Genomic DNA, 20112 nt, shown 5'->3' on the forward strand with positions numbered 1-20112 from the left:
CACGATCTACCGGGGGGGTCTATATGTGTGGCACTATCTACAGGGGGTCTATATGTGGGGCACTATATACAGTAGGAGCTATAGTTGAGACACTATACAGGGGTGGGCTATATGTAGAGCACTATCTATAGGGGAGCTATTTTTAGGGCACTTTCTATAGGGGTGGGCTATATGTGGGACACTATATACAGGGGTGGGTTACCTGTGGGGCACTAGCTACAGGGTGGCTATATAGAAGGCACTGTCTGCAGGGGTGGGCTATATGTGGGACACTATATACAGGGAGAGCTATATGTCAGACACTATCTAAAGAGGTGGGCTATACGTGGAACACTATCTATAGGGGAAGCTATATGTAGGGCAGCACGGTTGCACAGTGGTTAGCACTATTGCCTTGCAGCTCTGGAGTCCATATGTGGACACTATCTACAGAGGGTTGTATGTGGGACACTATCTACAGGGGCTTCTATGTAGGGCACTATCTACAGAGGCTCTATGGGGTCACTATCTACAGGGGGTACGGTGTGTGTGTGTGCGACAGTGTATGGTACCATTATAATCAGGGACAGTGTATGGCGCAATTATAGTTAGAGGTGCAGTGTATGGCGCTTTATTATATTTAGAAGTGTTGAAAATTGTAACTTCGTTTATAGGTGCAAAAATGTTTTATAAGTGAGAAGCTGAAGACATCTGAGCGGAAAACTGCAGAAATGGGTCATGGTCGGTAGAAATCCATCATAGAGGTCTGGACCGGAGGGAGAAGAAAAGAACTATAATCTGAGACGTTACTGGTGAAATTATTCTGCCTTTAATCAGCACTGTAGTCACTGTATGATCTGCAACAAGATGATGGTGGTATGATTTTTTGTGTGAAACAGCATCTCCCAGCGTATCCTCACCTTGGTTCGGGCCATGCTGGGAGCTGTAGTTTTACGCCATACAAACCTATATGGCAGGGGTTGCACTAAATTGAGCTGTATTTGTTCTGGTGTTGTATATATGTACTGATCTTGTTTCTGATGCTGTATGTAAGTACTGAGCTTTGTTCTGGTGCTGTATATACGTATGAGATTGGTTTTGGTGCTGTATATATGTAATGAGTTTTGTTCTGGTGCTGTATTTTTGTACTGAGCTTGGTTCTGGTATTGTATATATGTACTGAGCTTGGTTCTAGTGCTGTATTTATGTACTGAGGTTGGTTCTGGTTCTGTATTTATGTACTGAGGTTTGTTCTAGTGCTGTAAATATGTACTGAGCTTGGTTCTAGTGCTCTACACCGTGTTCCAAATTATTATGCACATTGGATTTAAGTGTCATAAACATTTAATTATTAGTATTGTGTCTTAGGGCTCTTTGGATCATTATAATCAATCTCAGACACCTGTGATAATTAGGTTTTCCAGGTGTGCCCAATCAAAGGAAAACTACTTAAAGAGGCTCTGTCACCAGATTTTGCAACCCCTATCTGCTATTGCAGCAGATAGGCGCTGCAATGTAGATTACAGTAACGTTTTTATTTATTTTTAAAACGAGCATTTTTGGCCAAGTTATGACCATTTTTGTATTTATGCAAATGAGGCTTGCAAAAGTACAACTGGGCGTGTTGAAAAGTAAAAGTACAACTGGGCGTGTATTATGTGCATACATCGGGGCGTTTTTACTTCTTTTACTAGCTGGGCGTTCTGACGAGAAGTATCATCCACTTCTCTTCAGAACGCCCAGCTTCTGGCAGATCACGCTGTGACGTCACTTCCCCAGGTCCTGCATCGTGTCAGATGAGCGAGGACACATCGGCACCAGAGGCTACAGATGATTCTGCAGCAGCATCGGCGTTTGCAGGTAAGTCGATGTAGCTACTTACCTGCAAACGCTGATGCTGCTGCAGAATCAACTGTAGTCTCTGGTGCCGATGTGTCCTCGCTCGTCTGACACGATGCAGGACCTGGGGAAGTGACGTCACAGCGTGATCTGCCAGAAGCTGGGCGTTCTGAAGAGAAGTGGATGATACTTCTCGTCAGAACGCCCAGCTAGTAAAAGAAGTAAAAACGCCCCGATGTACGCACATAATACACGCTCAGTTGTACTTTTACTTTTCAACACGCCCAGTTGTACTTTTGCAAGCCTCATTTGCATAAATACAAAAATGGTCATAACTTGGCCAAAAATGCTCGTTTTTAAAAAAAACAAAACGTTACTGTAATCTACATTGCAGCGCCTATCTGCTGCAATAGCAGATAGGGGTTGCAAAATCTGGTGACAGAGCCTCTTTAAAGAGGCTCTGTCACCAGATTCTAAGTGCCGTATCTCATACATAATCTGTAAAAACACGCCCAGTTGGTCTTTAAGAAACAAAATCTAAAATTGCTCATAACTTGCTCAAAAATGATCGTTTTTCAAAATAAAAACCACTGTGGTTATCTACATTACAGCGCCGATCACATTATGTAGGATATAGGGCACTTATAATGTGGTGACAGAGCTTCTTTAAGAAGGACGTTCCACATTATTAAGCAGGCCACAGGTTTCAAGCAATATGGGAAAGAAAAAGGATCTCTCTGCTGCGGAAAAGCGTGAAATAGTGCAATACCTTGGACAAGGTATGAAAACATTGGATATTTCAAGAAAACTTAAGCGTGAACATCGTACTGTGAAAAGATTTATGGCTGATTCAGAGCACAGACGGGTTCGTTCAGATAAAGGCATAATGAGGAAGGTTTCTGCCAGACAAATTAATAGGATTAGGAGAGCAGCTGCTAAAATGTCATTGCAAAGCAGCAAACAGGTATTGGAAGCCGCTGGTGCCTCTGGAGTCCCGCGAACCTCAAGGTGTAGGATCCTCCAGAGGTTTGCAAGTGTGCATAAAGCTATTATTCGGCCACCCCTAAACAATGCTCACAAGCAGAAACGGTTCCAGTGGGCTCAGAAATACATGAAGACTAATTTTCAAACCGTGTAGTTTACTGATGAGTGCCGTGCAACCCTGGATGGTCCAGATGGATGGAGTAGTGGATGGTTGGTGAATGGCCACCATGTCCCAACAAGGCTGCGACATCAGCAAGGAGGTGGCGGAGTCATGGTTTGGGCTGGAATCATGGGGAGAGAGTGGTAGGCCCCTTTAGGGTCCCTGACGGTGTGAAAATGACCTCTGCAAAGTACGTAGAGTTTATGACTGACCACTTTCTTCTGTGGTACAAAAAGAAGAACCGTGCCTTCCGTAGCAAAATTATCTTCATGCATGACAATGCACCATCTCATGCTGCAAAGAATACCTCTGTGTCATTGGCTGCTATGGGCATAAAAGGAGAGAAACTCATGGTGTGGCCCCCATGTTCCCCTGACCTCAACCCTATTGAGAACCTTTGGAGCATCCTCAAGCAAAATATCTATGAGGGTGGGAGGCAGTTCACATCAAAACAGAAGCTCTGGGAGGCTATTCTGACATCCTGCAAAGATATTCAAGCAGAAACTGTCCAAATACTCACAAATTCAATGGATGCAAGAATTGTGAAGGTGATATCAAAGAAGGGGTCCTATGTTAACATGTAACTTGGCCTGTTAAGTTTTTTTTTTATTGAAAGAGCTTTTGATTTCTGTAAATATGACCTCCTGATGCTGCAAATTCAACAAATTACCATTTTAGTTCTCTTTACAACCTTTAAAATGTTTTGATCTCTGTTGTGCATAATAATTTGAAACAGTGCATTTTGAGTTTTTTACTTCTAAAAAAAAATCTGTTAGGGCTTATTCAGACAAACAGGATATACTGTACGTCCGTGCAACGCGCGCGATTTTCACGCACGTCGCACGGACCTATATTAGTCTATGGGGCCGTGCAGACAGTTGCGTGATTTTTATGCAGCGTGAGTCCGCTGCGTAAAAGTTACGACGTCCGTTCTTTGTGCGTGTTTCGCGCATCACGCACCCATTGAAGTAGACGGGTGCGTGAAAATCACGCGCACCCCACGGAAGCACTTCCGTGGGACAAGCGTGATTCGCGCAACAGCTGTAAAACTATGAATGAATACAGAAAAGCACCACGTGCTTTTTCTGTTTACAAACATCCAAACGGAGTGTCATAATGATGGCGGCTGCGCGAAAAGCACGCAGCCGCGCATCATACAGGGCTGACACACGAAGCTGTTAAGTGCCTTTTGCGCATGCAAAACGCCACGTTTTTTGCGTGCGCAAAACGCACACGCTCGTGTGAATCCGGCCTTATCATTAGGAGATTTGTTCAATAAAATTCGCATTATACCCCAACGGTTGATGGCTTGAAGATTATACTGACTGTCATTTGTATCGACTATTTAGGAAAATCAGCGAAAAATAACATTTGCATAATAATTTGGAATGCGGTGTATATATGTGCTGAGCTTGGTTCTAGGGCTGTATATATGTATGGGCTTGGTTCTAGTGCTGTTTTTATGTACGGAGCTTGGTTCTAGTGATGTATATATGTCAGAGCTTGGTTCTAGTGCTGTATTTGTGTACTGAGCTTGGTTCTAGTGCTGTATTTATGTACTGAGCTTGGTTCTAGTGTTGTATATATGTCGGAGCTTGGTTTTAGTGCTGTATTTATGTACTAATCTTGGTTGTGGTACTGTATATATGTATGAGCTTGGTTCTGGATCTGTAATTATATAGGATATATATATAATATCTAAATTGAAGGGCAGATGGATTGTTCTCAATTCATTGTATATTTAATGGGAACCTGTCGGGTAGTTTTAACCCCTTGAACCGCCACCATGCGGGAATACATGGCCTGACAATATTTCCAAACATTCCCTTGTATGTTTTTTTAAGATGCAGCAAAATCTTTAAAATCCACTTTTAAAACGGCGCACACTATATGCTAATTACTAGAGGGTCATGGGGCGGTGACGCTTTCCTGAAGAGTCACATAGTCCTGCCTCCAAACCCACCTTTCCATGTTTGAGTGACATCTCCCTGGCTGATACAACTTTCTTGGATGCACCATTGCCTTGTGGCACTATACACAAGGGGGGGCTGTGGGGCACTATACACAAGGGAGAGCTGTGTGGCACTATACACAAGGGGGAGCTGTGCGGCACTATACACAAGGGGGAGCTGTTCGGCACTATACACAAGGGGGAGCTGTGCGGCACTATACACAAGGGGGAGCTGTGCGGCACTATACACAAGGGGGAGCTGTGCGGCACTATACACAAGGGGGAGCTGTGCGGCACTATACACAAGGGGGAGCTGTGCGGCACTATTTACAAGGGGAGGGCTGTGGCTCTATCTACAAGGGTCTGTGTGTGGCACTATCTACTAAGAGGGGCTGTGCTGCACTATCTAAGGGGAGGGGCTGTGTGGCACTATATACAAGGGAGGAGGGCTGTGTGGCACTATATACAGTGGGAGCTGTTTAGCGCTATATACAGTGGGGGCTTTATGGCAATATCTACAGGGGGGGCTGTATAGCACTATCTATAGGCAGGGCTATATAGCACCATCTACAGGGGGGCTGTATGGCAATATCTACAAGGGGAGGTGGGGGCGCTATCTACAAATGGGGTATGACAGTCTATAGGCAGGGCTATATAGCACTGTCTACAGGGGGGCTGTATGGCCCATTCTACAGGGGGTACTATTTATAAGGGGGGCCGCTTGTGGCATCCTGGGGGGGGGGATCCCGGTCAAGAGTTTGCTATGGGGCCCAGTCTTTCCTAGTTACGCACCTGTCCCGGTGCTGTTTTTGTACTGATGTTAATGCCAGAGGAAGGTTGGAGCTCTGCAGTTAGAGTCAGCTGAGTGTTGATGACCTTTACGCACCATTTTCCCCTCAGCACTCGGCGACCCCGCTCTGTAACTTTATGTGGTCAGTCACTTCGTGGCTGAGTTGCTGTGGTTCCTAAACACTTCCACCTTGCAATAATACCACTCACAGTTGATCGTGAAATATGTCGGAGGAAAGAAATCTCACAAACTGACTTGTTACAATGTTGGCATCCTATTACAGTACCACGCTGGAATTCAGTGAGCTCTTCAGAACGACCCATTCTTTCACAAGTGTTTGTAAGGCCAGGATCACACACGCAATTTTGAACAAAAGGTATAAAGAAAAGACTGATGTGTCTCCTTTCTTTTGTGTCCATTCCTGTGTTTGGCTAAAAAAAAAAAAACCTGACCCAAAATCTGCATCACAACTGTAGGTGTGATGCTGGCCTAAAGGAAATTACGTGGCTAGGAGCTTGAGGTTATACACCTGTTGCAATAAGACTGACTGAAACAGCTGAATACAATGATCAAGAGATGTGTCCCAATACTTTTGTCCATATAGGGTAGCTGTGCAACACATGCCATCTGTCTATTAACCCCTTAGTGACCACCAATACGCCTTTTCACTTGAGTCACTAAGGGGCCTTAGGCTAGGCTGACGCCTTTTCACGTGAGCCTAGTCTAAGTCCTGCACGGGTCTCCCGTGCAGGATGGAGCTAGAGCTCTGCTGTCTGATGACAGCTGAGCTCCTGCTCCAACGCCGGCGATCGAAGTTCACTTCGATCGCGGCCGTTTAACCCGTTAAATGCCGCCGTCAATAGTGACCACGAAATTTTACTTTGTTTACAGAGGGAGTGAGCTCCCTCTGTCACCCATCGGCGGCCCGCGAATTCAATCGCGGGTCTCCGATGGGGTGTCATGGCAGCCGGGGGCTTGATAAAAGCCCCCAGGTCTGCCCTGGACATATGCCTATTAGGACGTGCCGAAAACTAGACAAAAAAAATCACTACATTGATGGAAAAATAAAAAAGTTACGGCTCTTGGAAAGCAACGATGCAAAAACAAATAATTTTAGTTCAAAAGTGTTTTTATTGTGCAAAAGTCGTAAAACATAAAAAACCTCTACATATGTGGTATCGCCGTAATCGTACCGACCCATAGAATAAAGGTAACATGCTATTTACGTCGCATAGTGAACGGCGTCAATTTAAAAACGTATAGAACAATGGTGGAATTTCAGGGTTTTTTTATAATCCCCCAAAAAAAGTTAATAAAAAAATTATATGTACCCAAAAATGGTGCTATTAAAAAGTACAACTAATCCTGCAAAAAACAAGTCCTCATACAGCTATGTAGACGAAAAAATAAAAAAGTTATAGCTCTTTGAATGAGACTATAGAAAAACAAATAAAATAGCTCGGTCATTAGGGCCTAAAATGGGCTGGTCACTAAGGGCTTAAAATTAACGGCGATCATATATTTAGCATCTATTCTGTGGATAGGTTATAAACGTTCTTAGCCGTAAAACCCCTTTAACCCGTTAGTGACCGCCCCATAGTGTTTTTACAGCGGCCACTAGCGGGCTTTATTCCAATGCATAAGCCATTTTATGGCGCTGCATCGGAATAAACAAACAGAGCAGGGAGCCATTAAATCTCCTTGCTCTCAGCTGCCAGAGGTAGCTGAGGGCTGGGGGCATCCCTGCTCGAACGGATGAGATCGATATCAGTATCGATCTCACCCGTTTAACCCTTCAGATGCGGCGCTCAATATCGAGCGCCACATCGGAGTGGTTTTGGAGAGAGGGAGGGAGCTCCCTCCCATCCCACCGACACCCGGCGATAAGATCGCCGAGTGTCTGTGTCTCCTATGGCAGCCGGGGGCCTAATAAAGGCTCCCAGGTCTGCCTGTAGTGTATGCTTGCTAGGTCATGCCAGAGGCATGGCCTAACAGATGCCTGTCCGTTTTACACGGACAGGCATAATACACTGCAATACAGAAGTATTGCAGTGTATTATAAATGCGATCATAGGATCGCATAGTGAAGTCCCCTAGTGGGGCCAGTAAAAAAAGTTAAAAAAAAAGTGAAAACCAAAAAATGACAAACCCACTTTTTCCCCTTACAAACTGCTTTATTATAAAAAAAAAACAAATAATATTAAAAAGTTACACATATTTGGTATCGCCGCTTCCGTAACGACCCCGACTATAAATGAATGTCGTAAAAAATAAAATAAAAAACAATGAAACAATTGCTGTCTTCTTTGAAACCTGCCTTAAAAAAAATGTGATTAAAAAGTGATCAAAAAGTCGCATTTACTCCAAAATGGTACCGATAAAAACTACAAGTCGTCCCGCAAAAAAAAGCCCTCATACAACTACATCGGCGAAAAAATAAAAAAAAGTTATGGCTCTTCAAATATGGAAACTCAAAAACAAAAAATTTTGAAAAAAAAAGTGTTTTCACTGTGTAAAACATACAAAATCTATATAAATTTGGTATTGTTGCAATCGCAACAACCCACTGAATAAAGTTATTGTGTTATTTATACCAAACGGTAAACGGCGTAAATTTAGGACGCAAAAACGTGTGGCGAAAATTTTTGTTTTTTTCTATTCCCCCCAATAAAAGTTCATAAAATGTAATGGCAGGAAGGAGGTGATGGGAAAGTGAGCCCTAATCTACCCACCGCCCTGTCCCTGCCTACTTGCAACGACCCGCCCTAGGCGACGGGGTACAACTGGGCGGCGGTCCCTACGCTGTCTAAGTGCACGGGAAAACAAACAGGGAACACGCAAGGGAAGGGGCAGTAGCCACGGAACGCCACGAGGAAACGGAGCGGCGAACGAACAGTCAGGACCAGGACGAAGTGAGTACACCCAAGCGGGCACGGAGACAGAAGCAAGCCAGGGGCAAAGCAAAGCAGGTCAAGCGGAACTGCAGCAAGGCAGAAGCACGGCAGAAGCAGGCTGGAGCAAGCAGCAGTGGGGCCAGGAATCCAGAAGAATTACAAGCACTGAGGAAGAGAACAGGGCAGGTAATAAAGGACAGGGGGCGGAGCTAACTCCGACAGACCAGGCCGCGATAGGCTCTCCCACTCCTGAGCCTGCCACCCTGGTTGGTGGGAGAGGGTGTCAGTCGAGCAGGTCTGGCCTCAGGTGTGGATTGATTAATCCCAGGAGTATACCTAGACGTAGTACCTGGCAGATCCCTAACATAAAAGTTAATCAATAAACTCTATGTACCCCAAAATGGTTCTATTAAAAACTACAACTTGTCCCGCAAAAAAAACAAGACCTTATACAGCTATGTCAACGCAAAATTAAAAAAGTTATAGCTTTTTGAATGAGACAATGGAAAAACGTAAAAAATGGATTGGTCATGAACGCCTAAAATAGGCTGGTCATTAAGGGGTTAAGGGTATGTTTACGTGAGTAAGGGTATGTTCACACGCGGTGTTTTCAGATGTAATTCGGGCATTTTACGCCCCGAATTACGCCTGAAAAAACACCCCTAATACGCCTATAAACATCTGCCCATTGCTTTCAATAGGAATTACGATGTTCTGTTCCCACGAGCCTTTATTTTACGCGTCGCTGTCAAAATAAGGTGCGTAAAATGATGGCTCGTCAAAAGAAGTGCAGGACACTTCTTGGGACGTTTTTGGAGGCGTTTTTCATTGACTCCATTGAAAAACAGCTCCAAAAACGGCTGTAAAAAACGCGAGTTGTTAAAAAAACGTCTGAAAACCAGGAGCTATTTTCGCCTGAAAACAGCTCCGTATTTTAAGCCGTTTTTGCTAACTGCGTGTGAACATACCCAAATTATTTTGTGCCTTTTTTTGCTGCAAAACGAACCATTTTTTTTGCAATACCACCACATTCGATTATGAAAATTTTGACAAAAAAACAGGCTCTTGTAAACATGCCGTAGAGTCCACATAATAATGGCAGAGGATTTCCACATAATACAAATCAATGACCAAATAATACAGCTCTAAATAACATTAGATGGTTTTATTTTGTTCTTGGGGTTCCCATACAAATGGGTTCCCCAAAGATATGGAAGTCCTAGGTAATTGCAACCCCTAAAAATCAGCCACATTTTCTGGGTCCACCATGATACTGAGAACAAGTTCGCTATGCGCATATACAGTAAGGGTATGTTCACACGGCCTATTTTCAGCCGTCTTTCGCACAGAAAACGGCTCATAATACGGGGGCTGAACGCCTCCAAACATCTTCCCATTGATTTCAATGGGAAAAACTGCATTTCGTTCCCACGGGGCATTTTTTACGCGCCCGTTTATAAAAATAACGCTGAAAAAAACCACCCCGTAAGAAGTGCATGTCACTTCTTGAGCCGTTTTTGATTGACAATACAAAAACAGCTCCAAAAACGGCCGAAAAAAACCAGTAGTTGCTTAAAAAACGGCTGAAAATCAAGAGCTGTTTTTCCTTGAAAACAGCTCCGTATTTTCAGCTGTTTATTCGTGTGAACATACCATAATCTGTATGTTGGCGTTCATACTGCAGCTTCCTGTGCGTTCTTCCTAGGACAGGGAGCGATCTAGATGTGGCTTGGTCACTTGACACAAGGATTACTTTTAGGGTATGTTCACACGGCAGCGTCCGTAACGGCTGAAATTACGGGGCTGTTTTCAGGAGAAAACAGCTCCGTAATTTCAGCCGTAATGGCATGTTGAGGCGCTTTTTGCTGCGTCCATTACGGACGTTAAATGGAGCTGGTTTTCCATGGAAAACTGCTCCATTTACGTCTGAAGAATTGACAGGCACTTCTTTGACGCGGGCGTCTTTTTTACGCCCCGCCTTTTGACAGCGGGGCGTAAAAAAAATGACCGTGTGCACAGAACATCGTAAGACCCATTCTAATGAATGGGCAGATGTTTGCCAACGCTATCGAGGCGCATTTTCGGACGTAAATCGAGGCGTAAAACGCCCGAATTACGTCCGTAAATAAGCCGTGTGAACATACCCTGAGGCCTCATGCACACTTCAGTTTTTTCCTTCAGGGTGCTATCCGTTTTGTCACTGATAGCACCCTGAACCCATTCATTTCAATGGGGCCATGCACACCTCAGTTTTTTTGACGGTCCTGTTGCTCCTTTCCGATCCACAGTAGAGCATGTCCTACTTTGGTCCGGGATTCCGTGACCGTGAGGCCCATGCAAGTCAATGGGGCCGTCAAAAAAGCTGAAGGCACACGGAAGGCATCCGTGTGCCGTCCGTGTGTGACGGAGCCATTGCCTAGCAACCGCCGGGCGGGCAGAAAAACATTAGAAAAATATTACACTAATCGGCAGCCATTTGTCTCTATCAATCACTGATCGAGAAAAGAGGCTGCTGATTAAAAATAAAATAAAAAGCATTTCATACATACCTGGTCGTTGTCTTGGTGACGAGTCCCTCTTCTTCCTCCAGTCCGACCTTCTTTTGTGACGCGGCAGACTGTGATTGGCTGCCGAGGCCGCCTGTGATTGGCTGCAGCGGCCGCCTGTGATTGGCTGCCGAGGCCGTGGCAGCCTGTGATTGGCTGCAGCGGCGACATGGATTGAACGTCATCGCTGGAGGCCGGACAGGAGGAATGTAAGTATGAACTTATTTTTTTTTTTTAAATTGATTACATTAAAATTGTATTTTCCACGCGCCGAGCATGGTACTGTCACCCTGGACAGTACCATGCTCGGCGCACAGAAACACGCGGAGTGCACACAGAAACCACACGGCCGCTAAAACGGGTTCACGGACCCGTCAAAAGCGGCCGTGAAAACGGTGACGTAAGTGTGCACGAGGCCTGAGGGTATGTTCACACACACTAATTACGGACGTAATTCGGGCGTTTTTGCCCCGAATTACGTCTGAAAAGTGCGGCTTGAAAGCGTTGACAAACAACTGCCCATTGAAAGCAATGGGCTGACGTTTGTCTGTTCACACGAGGTGTATATTTACGCGCCGCTGTCAAAAGACGGTGCGTAAATAGACGCCCGCGTCAAAGAAGTGACCTGTCACTTCTTGGGGCGTAATTGGAGCCGTTATTCATTGACTCCAATGAAAAGCAGCGCCAATTACGTCCGTAATGGACACGGCGTTCAAGCGCCTGCACATGCCGTTACGGCTGAAATTACGGGGATGTTTTCTCCTGAAAACATCCCCGTAATTTCAACCGTTACGGACGCTGCCGTATGTTCACACAAGGTCATTACGTCCGTAATTGACGGACGTATTTCGGCCGCAAGTACCGGACCGAACACAGTGCAGGGAGCCGGGCTATGGAGTCCCTGCCTCTCCGTGGAACTACTGTCCCGTACTGAAAACATGATTACAGTACGGGACAGTTGTCCTGCAGAGAGGCAGGGACTCCTAGCATCGTACATAAGTATGATGCTAGGAGCCCGGCTCCCTGCACTGTGTTCGGTCCGGTACTTGCGGCCGAAATACGTCCGTCAATTACGGACGTAATTAGTGTGTGTGTGTGTGTGTGTGCACATACCCTAACTTTATCACTACGTCAACACCAACACAATATGATGTTGTGGAAACACTTCTATAAAAGCGGGAACATAGCGTTCTATTGAACGCGTCATAAACGCAATAAAACTACAACTCCCAGCATGCCATTCTCCCGCTAACGTCATCGCTGCTCTCACGAGAAAACGTCACCAGGTGTCGCTATGGTAACGGAATGACGTAGGATCCAGTGACAGTGGAGGTCTGAACCGGCATCTTTCCGAGGTCACACTCAGGAGTCCGGCCGAGCAGCGGCTCCTCCCTATCAACACTCCCGTCTCATCGCTTTCTCCTCGTCTTGCAGCAATGGCCGCCAAATGCGCGGGTCGCCTTACTGGTGTAGGAGCGCGCTCCCTGAGTGATTGGGTCGGGCTCCAGACATTCCAGGGGCTCCGGGGCTGCCGTACGAGGGCGCAGCGTCATCCAATCAGGTGAGCGTATTTATGGGGGGGCCGCGTGTGGGTACAGGGCGGGGCTAGGGTGCAGTCACGTGAAGCTAGTAGTAATAGGTATAATGGAGTTAGTGAGGGGAGGTTTGCGGAGCTTTCGATGTTGGGGAGCACAGGAAACAGTATGTCCGTGCAGTGATGAACCGGTCCCTGGTTCTCGGCCATGTAATGTAAGAAGGCCGGGAATCTGCAGAGCTGTCCGTCAGCTGTGTGTTATTCGCACCTTCAGAGGACTGGGAACCTCCCCATATCATGCCTCTAATGGTCACTACCAGTTATGTTTATGCAACCAAAACAGCTGGTTTCCAGTCCCTGAGTCATGTGGAGATATATCAGTCTTGGTGTACTGTTATCATTCATGGTTCTGTCAGTAGACACTGAAAAGTGAATAAAATTCTATTCATTGTTTCATTTACTAGTTGAGTTTATGGGACAATCTGATATTGAAACCATTCTGCTCTGATCCACAAACATAAGATTGTGAGACTGGTCGTAGTCGCCTGGAATATCTCCAGTAGATCAGGATAAGCAGTGTTCACATATAAAGCTTTTCACACATGGATCGGTTCGGCCGTATTTTCAGGACGCTGCACTCTCCATCGCATGCTGTAAATTTGGACACGGATTCACCCTCCGAGAAGTCCGTTCTGCCTGGACAAAATGGTTCTATAATATGGATCCTTACTTTATACCCATAGGACCTCCTGTGTTTTGCAGACAATGATCTGTATCTGGCTTTAGATTTCAGTACGAATGAAGTCCAGCTGACCATCCGCGTTATCAGCCACGCACGTGCGCTATATATGAGTACTTTTTTATTTTATTGGGGAGAGGGGAGTATGCCGCTGACAAGAGATCGTAAGAGACTGCTGGGCCGCACCTGTACACGTTCGGGTATGTTCACACGGACAAAAAGTGGCTGAAAATTACGAGGCTGGTTTCAAGGCGTTTTTCAAGCTGAAAATGAAGCTTAATTTGAGGCTTTTCTGAGCAGTTTTTGTAGTGTCAAAATCAGCTCCAAATATGTACGTCGCAGCGTACAAATACGCCTTATGTGAGCAGCGCAGTGTATCTCCTAATCAAATCAATGGTAAATATGAGCATTACACTGCAAAATAAGCCGTGTGAACGTACCCTACGGTAAGGGTATGTTCACACGGGCTATTTTCAGCCGTTTTTCAGGCCCTTAAACATCCCGAAAATTGGAAGCAGAACGCCTACAAACATCTGCCCATTGATTTCAATGGGAAATACGGCACTCTGTTCCGACGGAGTTATTTTACGTAAAAATAAGTGCATTTCACTTCTTGGGCCGTTTTTGGAGCTGATTTTCATTGACTCCATAGAAAAACAGCTCCAAAAACGTCCGTAAAAGACGCAAGTTGCTTAAGAAACGGCTGAAAATCAAGAGCTGGTTTCCCATGAAGACCGCGCTGTATCTTCCGCTGTATTTTGTTAATCGTGTGAGCATAGACTAAGGAAATGTTCGCACAAAGTTTTTCAGACGTAATTCGGGCATTTGACGCCTCGAATTACGCCTGAAAAAACGCCACTAATACGCCTACAAACATCTGCCCATTGCTTTCAATGGGAATTACGATGTTCTGTTCCCACGAGCCTTAATTTTACGCGTCGCTGTCAAAATATGGCGCGTAAAAAGACGCCTGCGAAAAAGTGCATGTCACTTCTTGGGACGTTTTTGGAGGTGTTTTTCATTCACTCCATTGAAAAACAGCTCCAATAACGGCCGTAAAATACGCCACGAAAAACGTGAGTCGCTAAAAAAAGGTCTGAGAATCAGGAGCTGTGTTCGCCTGAAAACGCTCCGTATTTTCCGATGTTTTTGGTCACTGCGTGTGAACATACCCTAAGGGTATGTTCACACGGCCAAATTTCAGACGTATACGAGGCGTATTATGCCTCGTTTTACGTCTGAAAATAGGGCTACAATACGTCGGCAAACATCTGCCCATTCATTTGAATGGGTTTGCCGACGTACTGTGCAGACGACCTGTTATTTACGCGTCGTCGTTTGACAGCTGTCAAACGACGACTCGTAAAAATACAGCCTCGTCAAAAGAAGTGCAGGGCACTTCTTTGGACGTTTTTGGAGCTGTTTTCTCATAGACTCCAATGAAAACAGCTCCAAAAACGGACGTAGAAAACGGCGTGAAAACGCCGCGAAAAATGCGAGTTGGTCAAAAAACGTCTGAAAAGCAGGGTCTGTTTTCCCTTGAAAACAGCTCTGGATTTTCAGACGTTTTTGTTGACTACGTGTGCACATACCCTTACTGGTTGGTTTGGTTGAGTTAGTAACATGAGATCTCCCTTGGCTGAGGGTACATTTTTGGTTTTTTTCAATAAGTAAAGGGACACAATCCATTGCTAGCAGTGGATTATCCTTTGGCATAACAAAGGACTCAGCATGTCGAAATCCAACGTGCCTGTTTCTCTTCCCCCAACTACATTGTAGCACAGTCAAGAGGCCTTTATACCCAAGCTGCGCCTAGGGTATAGTCACACGCAGGCAATTTATGACCACTTAAAGCAATATGGTGTAACTGAATAAAAACTATTGCTTTCAGTGGATGGCAATCTGTTCTTTTGGCCTAAAAATTCTTATTATTGTTACTGCTACTATCCTAGCATGTAAGGCTCTGTTCACACCTGCTTCATGGTTTCTGTATATAACTGAAACCACAATGAAATGCAGGATCTGTCATAGGACGGATACCAGCGGCGCCCAACAGGCCCCGTTTACTTGTATTGGGGTTTGACGGGAAAGAAAATAATCTTCCCGTGAAATCTGATGGAATTTGTGACGGAGCCTCCAGCACAATTGTGTACACAGCCTAATTGGTAAATAGAAACCAAGTCGGGGCAGATTTTTTTGTTTCTTTGTTTATGTTCGTTTAGCATGTGAATGTTTTCTTTGAAATGCTTTTACTAATCTTTGCATATAAAAGGAAAGCTGAAATCATGGCGGAGGTCTTTGTGTGTAAACCCAGACTTTTTTTTTTTGCCTCTGCCTTTCAGAGGCCATAACTTTTTGTAAAGTTTTTATTTTTCTTCATTGATGTGGCTATATGGGTCTTGTTTTATGCTGGAGAAGCTGTACTATTTTCCTGCGCAGTTTGGTGATACAAAAATATATTTTTGGGCATTTGGTGTTATTTTTTTATACTGATTACGCTTCACGCTAAATAACCTGTTAAATTAAAATGTCGGGTCTCCGGCTGTCAGTGACTGCCGGGGACCCTGAGGAGAGGATAGAAGCAGCTTTCGCTGCTTCTGTCTTCTCCGATGTCTTTTTACACAGCGCTCAATGAACGCTGTGTATAGGAATAGAGACAGCAGCAGCGAATCACGCGTGAAACACAGAAGTGCTTCCATGTGCCGTGCGCAATTTTCACGCACCCATTGACTTCAATGGGTGCGTGATGCACGAAAACGGGCAAGTATAGGACATGTCGTGAGTTTTACGCAGCGCACATACGCTGCGTGAAAATCATGGACTGTCTGAACGGCCCCATTCACTAACATAGGTCCGTGTAACGCGCGTGATTTTTACGCGTGTATCACGAACGTAAAACACGTTCGTCTGAATAAGGCCTAAATCTCGCAGAAACGGTACAGAAGTGTCAGGATTCTGAATACACATTACGTCCTGGCTGGAGGTAATGTATATTCACTGTCAGGACACTTCAGTAACGTGTGTGTGTGTATGTGACTGCACATAGTGATCTAGTAAGATCACTATGTGCTGTGTAAATGAATGGAGAGAAGTGTATGATGCTGATTAGTCACTGATTGGTCAGCGTCATACACTCCTCTGTACAACGCCCACTTGGTCAAAAAGTAAAACACGCCCAGTTGTCCATTAAGAAGGTCATTAGCATAAAGCTAATATAGGTCATAACTCCGTCAAAAATGATAGTTTTTCTAAATAAAAAAACACTGCTGTAATCTACATTACAGCGCCGATCACATCATGTACAAGATAGGCCACTTATAATGTGGTGACAGAGCCTCTAATAGATGGGGTTGGAGTCTCCTCCAATTAGAGCTGTATTCAGTAGGCTTCTCTTAGTAACAGCAGCTCCTGCTTATAAAATAAACACTTATAAGCCTTTTCTACACAGACGTCATGCCAAAATGACGTCGCTGCAGCTTCTGTACCTGCAGGGGCCGCTGTCAAAAGGCAGTGGGCGATCAGGAAGGGGTTAATAATATTTGGAGCTGATTGTGTATTTGCAAAACTGTTCCAAATTAGGTCCCATAGAAAGGACTTTATTCCCTGTAGAAGCACGAACAGTGCATTTAGGACAAATGGCGTTCCGAGATACAGCATCTGATGACGTACGCATAAATAAAAGTCTATATTTTTTTTTTTTTTTGTATTTAACACTGAATATTAATGGTCTGATCTTTTGATTAACAAATGCAATGTTAAAACACGCTATTCAATAGAAACTGTCTTAACCCCTCTAGGATCCATTTAGATGTTGGGGTGCAATTAAAATCTCATCGGTAAAAACTCACCAAATCGCAGTAAAAACAGATGCGGTTTATCAATGCGGTTTTAACTGCACCGCAACGTTTAAATGGACCTTTACAGTCACAGCACAAAAAAAAAAAAAGAAGCTGAACCCAAGGTCTCCTATGTGAACCTGGCTTTATGCCGGTATTTTCTGCCTTCAGGAAACAAGCAATTGTCCAACGTCCGCTTTTTAAAAAAAGAAAAAAAAAAGGTATAATGTGAAGGTTAAACTATAAAAGCTAAAGGAAAATTCCAGGCACTCGGCTAACATGGATACGCACCTTCTATTTGGTGCTGGTCTATGTAGTGTACATTGAGGCCTACCTTATGTTTAGGCACCCTCCACATAATACATGTACAACGTGCAGCAGCAGGAACGTTTACTACGCGCGTCCCCTAAGCTCCAGAATAGAATTAAGAGTTGTATATAAATAAAAGCAAAGCGGATACCGTGTAATGACTAGTGTGGGGGCGGCACGTCACTTCTGTCATGCTTTGCTCTCTTAGGCCCTGCACTAGGCATAACCTTGTATCAGAGCGTCCCTTTTACTGGCATTGTGTGCTCTAGGCTCCTAGCATGCATTATGTCAGCACTTTATTACTGCCCCTTTAAGGCGTTTGTTCACATCTTCGACAGGGTCCCGTTCCTTCTGAGTTTTCCGTCAGAACGGGACCCTGACTGACACAAACGGAAACCATAGGTTTCAATGGCAATGGATCCGGTGCCAATGGTTTCCGTTTGTCTCCGTTGTGCAAGGGTTCCGTCGTTTTAACTGAATCAATAGCGTAGTCTATGTCGATTTGAAATCAATAGTGATGGAAACCTATGGTTTCCGTTTGTGTCAGTCAGGGCTCCGTTGCGATGGATAGTCGGAATGGAGCCCTGACGCAAATGTGAACGAAGCCTAAGGCCTCATGCACACGACCGTAGTGTTTTTCTGGTCCGCAAATTCCAGGACCGTGTTCCGTGAAATGTCCTCCGCAGTTCATCCGTATGTAATTCGCAAAATGCGGATAAAAAAAAAAGCCTAGGTAAAACAGGATGACGACAGAACTCATTCCCGGTCGTCGCCTAGCAACACTTCCGCAAACTGCGGTTGACACACGGAGGTGTACCCGCATTTTCCACGGGCCCATTGACTTCTATGGGCATATCCGCATCGAATTTGCGGGCCGTAATAAGACATGTCCTGAGTTTCTGCGGCATGGATTTGCGGACATGCGGGGACCCGTGAAAACACGGCTAGTGTGTATGGGCCCATAGAAATTAATGGGTCCGCAATTCTCCCGTGGATTTGCGGGGGAATTGCGGACGCAAAAACACGTTCGTGTGCATGGGGCCTAAGTAGCACCATGTGAACCTAAAAATGTGTCTGAGGGCCTGTTCACATCAGCGTTGCCCTTCCGTTGAGGGGTTAACCTGACGGAAACCTCCTCCGGAACCCTTCAACTGAAGAGCAACGCTGATATAAACAGGCCCTGAACTCTTGCTACTTGCATTTGTTTTAATTTCAATTTATTTTTTACATCATTGAAGGTATCAGTTGTGACATTTGCACCTTGGTCACGAAAGACGCCAAGGGGGTGTGCGATGTAGGCATGTAGCAGTCTCGCCTATTGACATGAGGCCTGTATTAACAGTGTCCAGCTGACAACTGAGCAATGATATTGGATAACCAAACTAGCATTAAAAGAAGACACGTGAACCCATGATACCTCCGTCATCTGACTGAAGTTGGCACGACGCTGAGCCGTCTACTTATAGAACCAAAGATATTACACGAGAGAGTGGCTACATCACGGTCATTTACAGCACATCTCTTCACAGAATCCTGATCTAAAGAATAACATTGAATGATCTGTACCAGAATCTTGAACTCTGGGTGAAGGTTTTTGCTGCTTGTTACCTCTTCCCTCCCCCACAAAGCAGTGGACGGGGGAGGTTTCTTCTAACCCATCAAGGCTAGGAGATGTTTGAATTTGCTGTAATGTTTTGTAGTCCGTGACCCTGAATTATAAGAAATATTTCTGTACATATGTATTTTTTTAAAAGGTATCATGGGAATGTTATTCATGGTAAACGTCTCCGTTTTAAATATTGTTAGTAATGCTAAAAAAAAAAATTTTAGTTCAAGTTTTGATAAATGACCCCCTTTGAGACTAATGTAAGTAGCTCTGTTTTCACTTGTCACCCGTTCTGAGAGCTGGTGAAGGTAAAGTGAGACAAACCTGGTAATTCGTAATAACTATAGAAGGTGAGGGAGAATTCTTAAAATGTAGGAAACTGCAAATTCTCCTTACCTTCACTTAATGGGTGGGTGCTTTGGCCAACTTGTATCTGCATATGTAAGTCTATATTTTTTTTTAGGATCGTATAATAAAATACATTGTTTCCTTCTCATCCCCTGATCATCTCTAAAAGATTTCTGTACGAAGTACCTTGTGATCATTGGGGGGAATTCAATAAGACTGTTTTTATACGCCAGTCTTAATAGTAAGAAAAGTTGGTGTAAGATGCAACACTTTTAATAAAAGCTGTTCGCCTCTTAAAATGTGTTGTATCTTTTGGCCTCCCCTGCGCCACTATTATGGGAAAGGGCCGCGGCTTTATGCCATTCATGTCTGTCCTCCATCTGCCATAAAATTTTAAAAAAAGCACATTTGCACCTCACCGCTCCTCTTTTTTTTCCTCTGAGTCCTCTAAGCATTGCAGCGCAGCTCATACAAGGTCTTGATGCCGAGCAGCGTCAGGGCATTATTGGCAAGGCAGCACTTAAACGTCAGGGCTGTGTGCCATACAACATCCTGATGCTGCCCGGTGTCAGTACGTTGTTTGGACCCAAGTCATGC

The 20112-nt window shown here is 44.7% G+C and overlaps 1 protein-coding gene across 1 annotated transcript in view; it reads left to right on the forward strand.

Annotated features, from left to right (window-relative positions):
- The first annotated feature begins 12425 nt into the window (after window positions 1–12425).
- Window positions 12426–20112, forward strand: part of LOC142742427 (coenzyme Q-binding protein COQ10 homolog A, mitochondrial) — a 29312-nt gene continuing 21625 nt past the window's right edge. The window contains exon 1 of the mRNA XM_075852154.1: window positions 12426–12704. Within this exon, the coding sequence (XP_075708269.1) occupies window positions 12580–12704 (125 nt within the window). The 5' untranslated portion in view covers window positions 12426–12579. The remainder of the gene's footprint in view (window positions 12705–20112) is intronic.

This window comes from Rhinoderma darwinii, chromosome 2 (assembly GCF_050947455.1).
Source record: "Rhinoderma darwinii isolate aRhiDar2 chromosome 2, aRhiDar2.hap1, whole genome shotgun sequence".
NCBI classification, from domain to species: Eukaryota; Metazoa; Chordata; class Amphibia; order Anura; family Rhinodermatidae; genus Rhinoderma; species Rhinoderma darwinii.